General features: G+C 35.8%; 1 protein-coding gene across 2 annotated transcripts in view; it reads right to left on the reverse strand.

Moving 5' to 3' along the window:
* LOC131154356 (uncharacterized) overlaps positions 1–12,285 on the reverse strand; it is a 37,731-nt gene extending 25,446 nt beyond the window's left edge. Inside the window, exons 1-4 of one of the 2 annotated variants that reach the window (XM_058107069.1) lie at positions 12,054–12,285; positions 11,812–11,938; positions 11,519–11,594; positions 8,515–8,587 (exon numbers count right to left, since the gene is read on the reverse strand). In XM_058107069.1, the coding sequence (XP_057963052.1) occupies positions 8,515–8,587; positions 11,519–11,594; positions 11,812–11,938; positions 12,054–12,116 (339 nt within the window). In that variant the 5' untranslated portion in view covers positions 12,117–12,285. The remainder of the gene's footprint in view (positions 1–8,514; positions 8,588–11,518; positions 11,595–11,811; positions 11,939–12,053) is intronic. The other variant, XM_058107070.1, reaches the window with a different exon arrangement.
* Positions 12,286–13,164: the final 879 nt, after the last annotated feature.

The raw sequence follows: 13,164 nt of genomic DNA on the forward strand, positions 1-13,164 counted from the left end.
TGATATAACCATATCTTGGCATGATTTACATATAAATTCAAGTTAGTATTTTTTGAATGGTCAACAAATAATTTAAAAATATATTTAATTATTTAATTTTAGTTATAATTTTATTAAATCTTTTATTCAAAAAATATATGTAATTTATATGCACATCTTTATTTAAAAAATAAAATTCTCAAAGGCTTATGCCTCAATGCCTGAAAGTTTATGCTTGCCTCATAAATGTTAAAATACCTTGCCTTGCACCTTTACTTTTCAAAACCTTGGATGAGATAAATAACTTTCAATCAACAACTTCTTGTTTTGTGCATGGTAAGTATAGAAAATCAATGCAAAAATGTAAGGTAAGGTTGCGTACTATAGAACCATTGTGGTTTGCCCCTTCCTCATACCCACATACACGGGGGCTCATGCCCTAGGCTGCCCTTTTTCAATGTTATATAACCATATCTTGGCATGATTTACTTAATAAATTCAAGTTAGTATTTTTTGAATGGCCAACAAGTAATTTACAAATTAAATTTGATTATTTAATTTTATTTGTAATTTTCTTAAACATTTTATTTAAAAAATATATGTAATTTATATGCATATATTTATTTGGAAAAAAAATCCAAAAAGGCTTATGCCTCAATTCCCTATAGTTGATGCTCGCCTCATAAAAGCTAAAATGCCATGTTTTATGCCTTTATTTTTCAAAACCTTGGATGAGATAAATAAAGTTCAATCAAGAACTTGCTTTTCGTGCATGCTAATTATAGGAAGCAAAAAATTTACCTTCATTCGCCTTATGCACAAAACAAGCAATTGTCAAAAAGTAGTGCACAGGACATCAAAAGAAAATATTTGGGGGTAAAAAACACATTGAGTGCAGGCAAAGGCACCCCTACTAAAACATATTTGGAAATAACACTAGGAGTCAATAGATGGAGTTTAATATTTTATTCCACAACCCAAAGTAGATATAAGAAACAACTATGGACTGGATCACAAACATCTTCTTTTCTTTAACAAATGAGAAAACACATTTCATAAAAATATCTATTGTTTTTCTATTAATTTGGAAATAATTACTAAAATTTGGGAAATATTATGAAACAAAAAACCAACATTTTAAATAATCTTAAAAGAAAGACTGAAAATCGAATAGATACAGGTGATTTGGATCACATGTGAATATATTTATATATATATATATATATATATATATATGTAAATATCAACTGTAAATATCATTTTTCTCATAAGGCTATTTTCTACTTTTGGGTAGTTTTAGGCTTGTATTGACATATGTTTGTTTACTATGAATGTATTCTATTCAACTAGCAAACACATGATGATACCCATGATCCACAGACTCAAAGCAATCTAAAATACAGCAGTAATGCTCATGAAATTCATCCAAGCATATCTATAATCACAAACAAGAAACATTCTTAAGTTCACTCCTCTCATCTGATTTGTGTCCCCATTTCTTAGTTACTAGATCACCCTCACACTTCCAAGAACAACTTCTTAGGGGAGGGGGTGATCGGAGGTCTCCATGTGAAGAGGGAAAAAGTGGAGATCACAAGTCTAGGCTCCTTGAGGAGAATTTAGCAAAATTCCAGAAAGTCATTTTGTTGCTCAAAATCTTTGAGCATATTGGAGGCTTAAAAATCAACTTGTCCAATAGCAAGATTGCTAGCATCAACATGGGAAAGAGGGTCTTTCAAAATTTCAAATTGGTAGAGTATGTGCTTCCCTTGAATGGCTTATCTTGTCTCAGCCTTTTGGAGGTAATCCAAATTCTAAAGCCTTTTGGGACCATGTGGTAAAGAAGGTGGGTAGGAAAGTGGGAGCTTGGAAGGGAGCATACTTTCACTTGGGGGTGCGCCACTATCATTAGTGCTTCCCTCTCCAAAATCCCAATTTATTACCGCTCTTGGTTTAAAATTCCCTTGAAAGTAGCAGATTTTAGAGAGGTTGATGCACGATTTCCTTTGGCTAAATCCAAGGGAGGGTAGGAGAGACCATCTAGTTAGCTGGATGGTGGTTAGCAAATATAAGTCCAAGGAGGAACTGGACTTTTGAGAATGTGGTATCCAAAAGCATCTCCATTATAGACAGGTGACTTTGGAGGTTCTCTCTGGAATTTGATACCCTATGGCATAAGGTGATAAAGAGCAAGTTATGGATCCAATAGAATGAGTGAAATACAAGAGGCAATGGTATCCTCATGTGTGGCTCTGGAAATTCATGTCCCAGGTCGTTACTCAGTTCTTTCCTTTTATCAGTTTCAAAGTGGGTAATGATAAAAAAATTAAAAAAAAAAAGTTCGATTTTGGGAGGATGTGTGGGTAGGGGTATCCGCATTGGAGCTTAAGGTTCCTAACCTATTTAAGCTTTCATTGTTACATAACACTCCCATCAGCTCCTTCATTTATTTTGAGGGGGATTCTTCTTCATGAGATTTCCATTTTTTTTCAGGAATCTCAGTGAAAGATAGGTCGATGAGCCAACCATCTACTTTCTTAGTTAGGCCAGCATATTCCTTCCATTACGGAGGATGAGAGAGTGTAAGAGGGTGATTCATCAGGTATCTTCACTTCTAGGTCATTTCTCTCACACCTTTTGAAATCCCCAACCCCTAACTTTTTTCCTTTAGAACTACATTCTTTGAAGGTCAAAGGTGCCCATGAAGATTCAGAACTTTGTCTAGACCATGATACTAGAAAATATTAACACACATGATCTGCTTTAGAAAGAAGGCTTTACAAGGCTCTTAGACAGGTGCATTACGTGTAGTGAATGGAATGAAATGAACGATCATCTCTTTGTGCATTGGAGGATGGCAATGCAGCTTTGGAATGCCCTCCTTTTCTAATATGGGGAAAGAGTGGGTGGCACCAAGAAAGGCGGGAGAGTTATGGTTGGTCAACTTCAGGGGTTTTGGAAAAAATAGAAATGGCAGAGTTCTCTAGAGTGGCAGTTTTCACCATTCTTTGGACCATGTGGATTGAAAGGAATGCTATAATTTTTAAAGGTTGCTTACCATTGGATAGAGTAATATATTCCTCACCTCCTTCTACATGCACTCTCTGTGCCTTTTGTGTATTCTTTGTTTTCTCCTATTCTCTTGAACTCTAGGGAGGACTCCTTGTCCTCTAAGTCTAGTACTCCACTTTTTGGATAAAATAAATGTCTTCTTTTATCCAATATATATATATATGTATGTATGTATATACAAAACTAACAATTGGACTCTTCGCAATAGAAAACTATCAGAATGTCTTTTAAAATAGTTATTATACTGCAAATCTAAATTAGCACCTTGTTGGTAAAAAAACTTAAGCATCTCAAAACAAGTGTCCTCAAGGTCTTAAATATCCATGAAATTATGGGAATTTCTACTGAAATCTCTACTTTCCACCACCTTCAAGATCAAAATGGTATTCAATCTCCAGCTTACAAGATATCTCTAAAACTTCCCACAAATCATCCAAAATTTATCAAAACATTGAATTTTCAATGAAATTTGTCGAAACTTTCACTAAAGAATAGTTTCCTTAATGGCTTTCAAATTTTTGAAAATTTACAGTTATTGCACCTTATACACCACCTACTTATCATAGTTACATTTTGTTTATAATATTTTAGTTCCAAACCTAGTGTTATTATGTTTACTAAAAATTTCTAAAGTTTCATAAAGCAAATTCCACATTTTACTACTACTTTCCATCATTTTTAAAAGCTGAAATCAAAATCAACATAGAAATTCCATACTTTTAAAGTGCTACGATTCCAAGTCGAAATTCAAAACCTTGGGCATCATCCTTAACATTTCCATCAAGAAGCTCATTTTCATGCATTCCCACAACAACAACAAACCAAGCCTCAAGTCCCACTAGGGGGGATCGGTTGCATGAATCCTTTTTCCGCCAATTTACATGATCATGGGCAATTTCCTCCGACAAATTCAGAACAATTAAATCCTTACTCGTTAACTCATTCCAAGTTATTTTAGGTCTACCCATACCGCTTTTACTGCCCTTCACAGTAACTATTTCACTCTTCCTCACTGGCGCACTATTGGCCTATGTTGTAGGTGCCCAAACCATTTGAGTCGTCCCTTCCTTGTCTTATCTTCTATAGGATTAAGGAGCTATGTCTAACTGAATGCAAATATGGTTTCCTTAATTTATCCTTTCATGTTATACAATTCATCCATCTTATCATTCTCATCTTGGAAACTTTTACCTTTTGGATATGTTGTTTCTTAATCCCCCAACAATCTAATCCATATAGCATAGCTAGTCTTATAGCCGCCCTATAGAACTCTCCTTTTAATTTTAAAGGTATTCTATGATCACACAGCACACTCAAAGCACTTCTCCATTTTATCCAACCTTCTTTAACTCTATGCATTACATCTTCAATTTCTCATTCAGCTTGCATAATAGATCCAAAGTATTGAAATCTACTAGTGTTATTGACTTCTTGATCATCAAGTTTAACCTTTTCTTCAATATTATTCCTAATATGACTAAATTACATTTCATATATTCTATCATATTTCTATTTATCCTAAAGCTTTAGATTCTAAAGCGCCTCTCCATAATTTTAACTTAAATTCTACTCCAGCCCTAGTTTCATCAACTAAGACAATATCAACTACAAATAACATACACCATGGAACCTCATTTTGGATACTCCTAGTAAGTTCATCCATCACTAAAGAAAAAGATAAAAGCTCAAAGAAGATCCTTCAAGCACACCTACTATGATTGGAAATCCCTAGCCTCTCCACCTGTAGTCCTAATGCTTTGTCATTACTCAATTGTACATATCCTTAATGACATCAGTATACCTACTACATACGCCCTTTTTTTTCCAAATCTCCCATTGAACTTCCCTAGGTACCGTATCATACACTTTCTTTAAGTTAATAAAAAACATATACAAGCCCCTCTTCTTTTCCCAAAACTTCACCATTAATCTTTAGATATAGAACTTCTATAGTAGATCTCCTAGACATAAACCAAATTGATTTTCTAAAACCTTTGTTTCTAACCTTAACCTTTGTTCAACTAACCTTTCCTACAATTTCATTGTATGACTTACAAGTTTAATACCACGATAGTTATTATAATTTTGAATATCTCTTTTATTTTTGTATATGGGTATTAAAGTGTTTTTCCTCCATCCATCTGACATTTTCTTAGTTTTATCATTGTGTTAAAGACCTTCGATGAAATCAAACACATACATTTCCTTGCTTGTAGTGTCTTCAAGTTGAGTAACTTTACATGATCAATAATTTCAAATTATTGGCCTTGGTTGGTTGGTAGCATAGGCTTCAAAATGATTCTTACCATTATGGTGAAAGACATGCCTTCTCATGTCCTTGACTCACACCCAAATCATCCAACCAAGAAGAACCTAAGAGATGATATCACACCAAACATTATTAAAACAGTTGCACATTTGGAAAGGAGTTGAACATTTTTCACAAATATGTTAAGTAGTGTTATCAACCCAAGATATATCCTAAGGCTCTAAGAGAGGTTCTAAATGATGTTGCATACAAGTGACCCTAATTCTAAAAACCATATTCATAGGGAATCTTTCACCAATGATGATCTTGCAAACATTTTTATCACACTTGAAAGAGGAATGAAAAAACAAGAAATTGTGCCCAAAGTATAACAGAAGGCATTCCTTGTTCCAATGATTTGTCACCATGTTGCTGATTTTTTTTAAATCAATGGAATTAGACTAGTATAGGATTGTGTTGGTGAAAGAGGAGGAAAAGGTGCATGTGGTGTGTGCAGAGTTTATTGGCAGCTTCTGGCAACAATCTTTGGTATATGGCAGATCGGTGGATGGGGAGTTTGATGATTCCGGTGGTGTGTCTTGAAGACTCTGGCAAGATGCACAACCAAGAAAAGCAGCAGCTTGCTGACTTTCAGCAGTGCATGGTGGTGCATCAGCAAGGTGGAGGCAATGGTGCTTCAGGCTTAGGCCAATCAGCGACCTCTGATTGTGAGGGTGGTGTAGATTTTGTGTGAGGATGGTTAGAGATGATGTGTGAAAAAAAGGAAGGGGGGAGGGAGAGAGCAACAGTTACAGGAAAATTTTTTCCCCTTTTAAGTGTTGCGGGAGACTGAAATGTGAGAAAGGAAAGAGTGCGGGGAACAGATTGACGAAGTTTGGAAATTTAGGGACTGCAACAACAGTTTTAAGTGAATAATTTTTTTAGAGGGTTATTGTTTGACCTCCATCAGTTATGGTGATAGAATGGTGATAGAAGAGAAGGATTCAGGAGACTCACAGAAAAGGGAGAAGATGAAGAAATATAGATCTAATTTGGGTTCTGATACCAAATGATGCAGAACAACATCAAGGTATTGCTGCCAAGGGAGAAATTAGAAGAGAAATAGACAAGAGGCGAGGGGGGAAAAGAAGGAATAAGGAGATACAATTGGGGGGAAAAATACATGTTCTAGTCTGATTCAAATTTTACAATAACCACCTCTCACATGGCTTTCACACACTATTCATAAGAAAGCCCATGATACAAGAAATTACACATGTACCCCTAAAGATACATGAAATTACAAACAAAACCCATAAAACACACATTTATCACAAACAAACCCCCAAATGCACATAATCCGACTACTAATTAAACTAAGCACACACAATGGGCTATTAATTAAACACAACTTGATTCAATTCTTCTGAACTGGTCTCCAACAAGGGTCTAACCTTGGTCTGGTCTCTTGTCCTACATCACCTTGTTATTGAGGTTGTTAGATAAAGGAAGGCTTAAATCTAATGCTACAAAATATATTCTTGTAAACTGAAATGGGTGTTTTAGGTGTTAAACCAGCAGATACTCCCTGGATCCTGTTGAGCTGTTGTCCACAGATAATGAAGCAGATATGTTGGGAGCTAAACCAGCAGATGATCCCACAGATCCTACTGTGACGTTGTCTAGAGATTATGAAGCAGAATATGAGGACAAACATTGTTACAGGAAGTGGCTGGATAAAGAGATACCTGTCACCAGGCCTAGGTGCCTGACATATCTTCCTTTAGTGAGGTTGTAATTCAGTTTATAGAGAATTCCATCTGGTGACACTAGGACATTGTTAGTAGGATTTTGCACTAACTCAAAATTTGTATTAGAATAGGGTTGGTGTACAAGACTACAAGTGGAATAGGAATTTTGATCTTGTAGAATGCTTTGATGCAGAGTGGGCCGTTCAATTGCAAATAGGAGATTGACTAGCGGGTACTGTACCATTGTGTGTGGTCATATTGCCAAAGCAAGGAATACACTCCTATGGTGAGATCCAGATGCAGAGTACCAAGCTATGGTGCACATTGTCAGCTTGTTTGAGGTATCTTATGACACCACAATAAAACTCATAACTATGTTTTGTGTAAATCAGTCTAATAACTATATTGCCAGCATCCTATGTTCTATGATAGAACAAAGCACATCAAGGTTGACTGTCATTTTGTGATAGATGTGATGATGAAGAAGATTGTGCCTGCCCTGTTTATGAAGTCCGTAATCAGCTAAAGCTTTGTTTAGAACTGTCTTTTCTGATTCTTTTACCAAGCTGGAGTTGATTGATATTTTATATAGCTTGAAGAAGGATCCTGAAAAGGGGTGGTGTCTACATAACTTTAGTGTTATTTTATATAGCAGGAATTATAAACCGCTAGTATTTTTGTCATCAGCTTACATATATAAACAAGGTTCGACTAGTCTACAGGCATAATTCTCTCAAGCAGCCCAACCCCTTCTATCATCACATTCTCTCATTCTTCTTTCTACCCCTAATCCTACTTTTATATTACCTAGATAATCTAACTAGATTTAGTGGTCTCATTAGAATGTTATGTACTCATAAAAAAGTAGCTTTTTCAATCCTCTATAGCAGATTTCAAAAATCAAAAATTTAAAAAAAATTTAAAAAAAATGCTTTCTTCTTCTTTACAGGTATCAAACTTTGCAATTTTTTAACAAAAAAGGCCAACATCCACCCTAGCTGCATTTAGAACCAAATGTTTGTAGCAAGACACGCCAGTTCTCAAAATGTAACTTCATAGGAATGAAAGTGAATTATCTCATCCGCAGCCCTATGAACATATTAATCATGGTAGAGTAACCTAGGCGGCCACCAAGACATAATTATTCTACATGTCAAAAGATGAAACTGAAAACGAAAAATAAAAATAATGGATCTGCTAATACAAGCTATGCTCAAAAGATTAAAGTAAGCATGTAAACAATCAGATATCTAACTTGCCTAAAATTTAGACAAAAAATCTTTAGATAGAAAATGTAGACATGTTTTAAAAGGGGAAGATTAAAGAAAAATAGGGCATAGTAAGTGGCACAAAATATAAGCCAGGATAAAAAGGGAATGAACGTAAAAGTTATGAAAGAGGAACAACCTCCCCCCTTTTCTCCTCCACCACCCCAGCCAAACAAAAAAAAGATTTCTTACTCACCGCATAGTCACGTTGTCTGAGATAGGGTCTGTTATCATCACTATGCCATCCAATGCTAGCACCTCTAGTCCAACTGATTAATAGATGAGATTTTTATCAGCAAATATAATAAAGGTGTAAACACTAGAAAAAAATTCAAATGCCCCTTTTAGAAAGCTGAGACCACTAAAAATGTTGGAAAATCATTCCAGATCCAAGATATCAAAGCAACAGCTCCAGCTAACAATCTCAAACATGCAATTATATACTAGCATATCAAATCCATATGACAAGGAGAAACTGCTCTTTTCTGATAAGGGAATAAAGGGTGGGTGATTTTCAAAAGGCTTCTAGATCTCTCAAATCAGTTTCTTTTCTATAACCAGCTAATATGAAAAATCTAGCTTTATCTTTTAAGTTTGCTACATATTTTAATTTTTACATGAAACATTGGCATAGTTAATTAAATTTGTCTCCTCTCTTTTAATAAATATGCAGGGGCCCATTTTTGCAATAAAAATTTTCCTTCTTTTGTGTTTCAAAGTATCATCTACACCTCTAAGGCATGAATCAGAGGGTTCAAAGCAGAAGCTCAATGCCCTTGCTGAAACAAAAGTTCTGCACATTTTAAAGCCGATGGTATTATTCAAGAAACGAAAACGTGAATAGCGGGTGGAATGTGGAGAATGCAATAATGCCATGCATGTCAAAACTGCTGATTCAAGAAGAGTCAATTGATATGAAAAAATTAGTGTTCAAAGAACAAGATAAGCAGGGACTGGGGGCATAGGTTTTAAGGAAAGCATCGATATTGGTGTCTCTGTGACTTCCATTTTGAGTGCTGCACAGATCAAAGAGCAGAGTTGAGATGTCACAAAAGGTCATACAAATGATCTAGAGAAAAGAAATTATAATTTTAGTAACTTCAGCCGTTAGCCTATTTAAAGCATTAGTAGTAATCTCCAAGGAATTCTCCATGTTTTGTATCCTACTGGACAACAATTCCATCTTTGCAAACAACTCAACATTAGTCACCATGTTGTAATTATTTATCATCAAGGACCCTTAAGCAATTTGGTAACAATCCCTTAACCTATTCAACCACAAACTTCATTCCCAATTTCTCAGAAGCATTCAAGTAAAACAAACCCTCAGAAACAACTTACAAATGGCAGTAATTTGGTCTGATTGTCATGATGGCAACAGTGTAAATCCATCAAAATGTGTACCAAAGACAAATAATCAACCTTTCCATCAAATAGCTTCACAAAATTGCAGAGTTTTTTTGGAAAAAATTTCAAAATACATTGGCTGGAAGCATTATTAAAGGTTTTGGAAGTTGCAGAACAAATGGAAAAATTCTGCACATGTTGCCAGCACATTGGGCACGTGCATTGCTGGCAAGTGTCCTCCAGCAATGAAATTTTGAGTGGCTGCAGATCAAGGGATGCTTAGTCCACTGCTGGTGGCAGTGCAAAGAGATAAATCCAGGAAGTCGGGGATTTTGAAGGGGCAATTTCTGGAAATTTTTCAGGGGGCATGTGGACTCAACAGGCCCAACCTTCTCATCAGATGGACATGAAAATTTGGGAAAGGGCATTTTGGAAGTGTGTGTTTTCGAGGTATAGGTGGTGTTGTGATAAGTTGGCAGGAAATTGGGGTTGAGGGGAACAACTATAAGTTTTGAATAAGTGCAGAACAGTGTAATCGGAGTGTTTCATATGGATGTGTGAGAGAAGGTACAAGGAAATTTAAAGGACAGTCATAGAAACTGAAATAGAGAGAGAATTGATGGACAGAAACAGAGAGAAGAGAAGGAAGAACAAGGATCAAGGTTTTCAGCTGGATTTTCATGGCTGCAGAGGGAGAGTAAAGGGCTGATATAACAATGTATATCAAGCTTTAACCAAATCCACCCATCTCTGTCATTCTTTTTATTGTTAAGAACGCCAATTATCATCTCTCGTTTGTAAAGATTTTAGTTTTCCTTTTGCAAGTTTGTAGGCGGATACAACCCTATTTCCACCACCAAAGAGCCAAAAAAGCCTGAATCAAAAGCTAAATACATCACCACTGGTAGCCATTTTAATCTGCTTGATATTCCTAGTATAAAAACCATTTTAGTAGTTTTTCATTAGAAGTTTGCAGGCAAATAATACAATCTGCAACCTTTTGTGCTACTCAAGATGAATATGGAAGAGAGCACTCCTAGGATCTTTGGCATTGTCTTATCAATCTTCTGAAGTAGAGAAGTGTTATTAAGAGAGTAATAGATTTGAATTGACATGTCCAATACCAGAACTGTTCAGGAATTCAAAGGAACTCAGGCCAGTGCCACTCCAGTTTCTTTCTATTTATTCAGTGCCTTCAATCGACCAGGTCTAAAACTAACTTTGAACCACAAATGCATTTTTGACTGCTGGATTGACTGGTCTAATAGTCATGGAGTTCTTACAACAGAATCTGAATTATTGCTACATATATGTACTTGCTCATTGTATGGCAGATTCATGCACTTCTTGCAACGCTAGCTGAGTTTTCCTTCAACATAGGCCATTTATACCCCAGGTTTTAAAATATATTAAATTCCTGGATAACGTCCACTGCAATTCGAATTTGAATTTGAATCATGAACTATACTTTTATGAATTTCTCCCTCACCATGAACAATTGCATCAGAAGTTCTTATTGTGTTAGAACTCCACATCCAACATATTTTTGTCCAAGTCTTGCTTCATCTTAAAAGGTTTTGCCCTGTAGCATTTGTTCTAGCTTGGCATTGTCACTTTCTCGTGTCAATAATCAAAAACTGCATATTCTGACCCTAATTCTCGACTTCAGGCTAGTACATTGTTGGACACTGAACTGTCACCCTACAGTTCCAGTGTTATTCCCATCATTTTAAAGAGTAAAAAATATTTTATTAAACGCACCATAAATATGTAGCTTTTGAGCAACCCATCATTCAATGCACTAATTTAAACACATCGCATTCAAATATGCAAGTTGAATGAGAGAACCTAACCTGATCAATCCAGTGAATTCAACAGAGAGCTCGTAGTCACACCCAAAGTATTCCTCCACTTTCTCTTTCAGAATCTCTACCATACACATAGAAAACAACCAATTACAAAAGCATATCAAAGTAAAACTCAACTACCACACAATAAGTAAATCAACTCACAGATTCTCAGCATGGAATCGTTAAATTAATGTTTTGTTTGGTCGTCAAGAAACAGCAAGAAAATAAGAAAATTATTGAATTTCTCTCCCGAGGGGGGGGGGGGGGGGGGGATTGCGGTTGGGACGAAGCAGTACCTCTAATGGGCACAAGAGGCATAATCAAATGAGCACAGTTAGTGGCGATGAGATGAGAGAGAGTGGTTGAGAATACGTTTGGTCTGTAACCAACTGTACTGCAACTCTTGTGGATAAACTCTAGCTCCTGTATGCACGTCCCTCCTCAATTAGGTTCGGCAATTCAAACATTCAAATGAAAGACGAAAATACCATTATGGCACAACAACCAGATGATGATGATGATGAAGAAAAAGAAGAACCTTGCACTGATCCAATGACAGGAAATTGCGTAAAATGAGACGAGGATGCGCGCAATCTGCCATTTTTGGCTCCCACTTCCCAACAGCCAACAACCATGAAGCTTTGACTTCCAGAGATTGATGGACGGGGACAACCAAGGGCACTTTCTCGAGAGAGAAAAATAACCATGCGTTTTAGGTCTTAACTTAGATTTGAATGCATACATACATGTACTCGAAGTAACCATGCATTTTAGCTCCCAACTTTAGACTTGAATATATACATGATTCGGTCTACTCATCATCTTCACATGAAGACCAGTCAACCGGGCTTATGATATGGTTGACAGAACCCTTTACAAAAATGAGTTTTGGTCAATTTATTCACTTTGGTGGATGGGGCTTATAAACCAGTCGACTGACCCTTTAGAAAATTGAATTTGAAGCCTTGATTTAACTTCAAAATCATATTAAACCTTTTGTATAAGTTATAACTTTTTAAATGAAAAGTTTTCCATGAAAAATTTGATTTTTTAGGGTCAATTTAAAGTCGTTATTGAGCTTCAAATCAAATCAAATCAAGTAAGACATGCATTTACAATTAAAACTAAATATAATACAAGTGAAAAATTACGTGTTTTCAGTCTTGACTCTTCAATTTACCATGGAATGGGCCACATGTTGTATTCTTTAAGTATCTCATGGCTTCCATTTTACCTTTATCATAAGTGCGTTCTGAAATATAAACCTCTTCAGGTTCTAAACGTACAAATGAGATTTTTGTAATTTGTCATTATCAAAACGGGATAGGATTCAAAAAGTGAACAGTTGAAATACATAAGGTCAAATCACCCATTTCAAACAAGTTAGAGTCCTGAGTCAAATGAGTTCAATTCGTGATCTAAGTGTGCGGTCGTTGGTTTAGATTAAGTCCTTAATTCTTTACGTCACTTCTTGAGTTGGTATTCATCTTGTTGGAGCTACAGTTTATTTAATCATCTTGTTATTTTCCAATTGAGCCCATGGAGCTTGTGCTACAATCGAGCACTAGAGTCAAATCATATAAAATAGTGGAGGCTATGTTGTTAATTCCTTAACCAAGTAGTTCAGACCATGTTGTTAGAATTTAATT

The sequence above is a fragment of the Malania oleifera genome, chromosome 4 (genome assembly GCF_029873635.1).
Source record: "Malania oleifera isolate guangnan ecotype guangnan chromosome 4, ASM2987363v1, whole genome shotgun sequence".
In the NCBI taxonomy this organism is placed as follows: Eukaryota; Viridiplantae; Streptophyta; class Magnoliopsida; order Santalales; family Ximeniaceae; genus Malania; species Malania oleifera.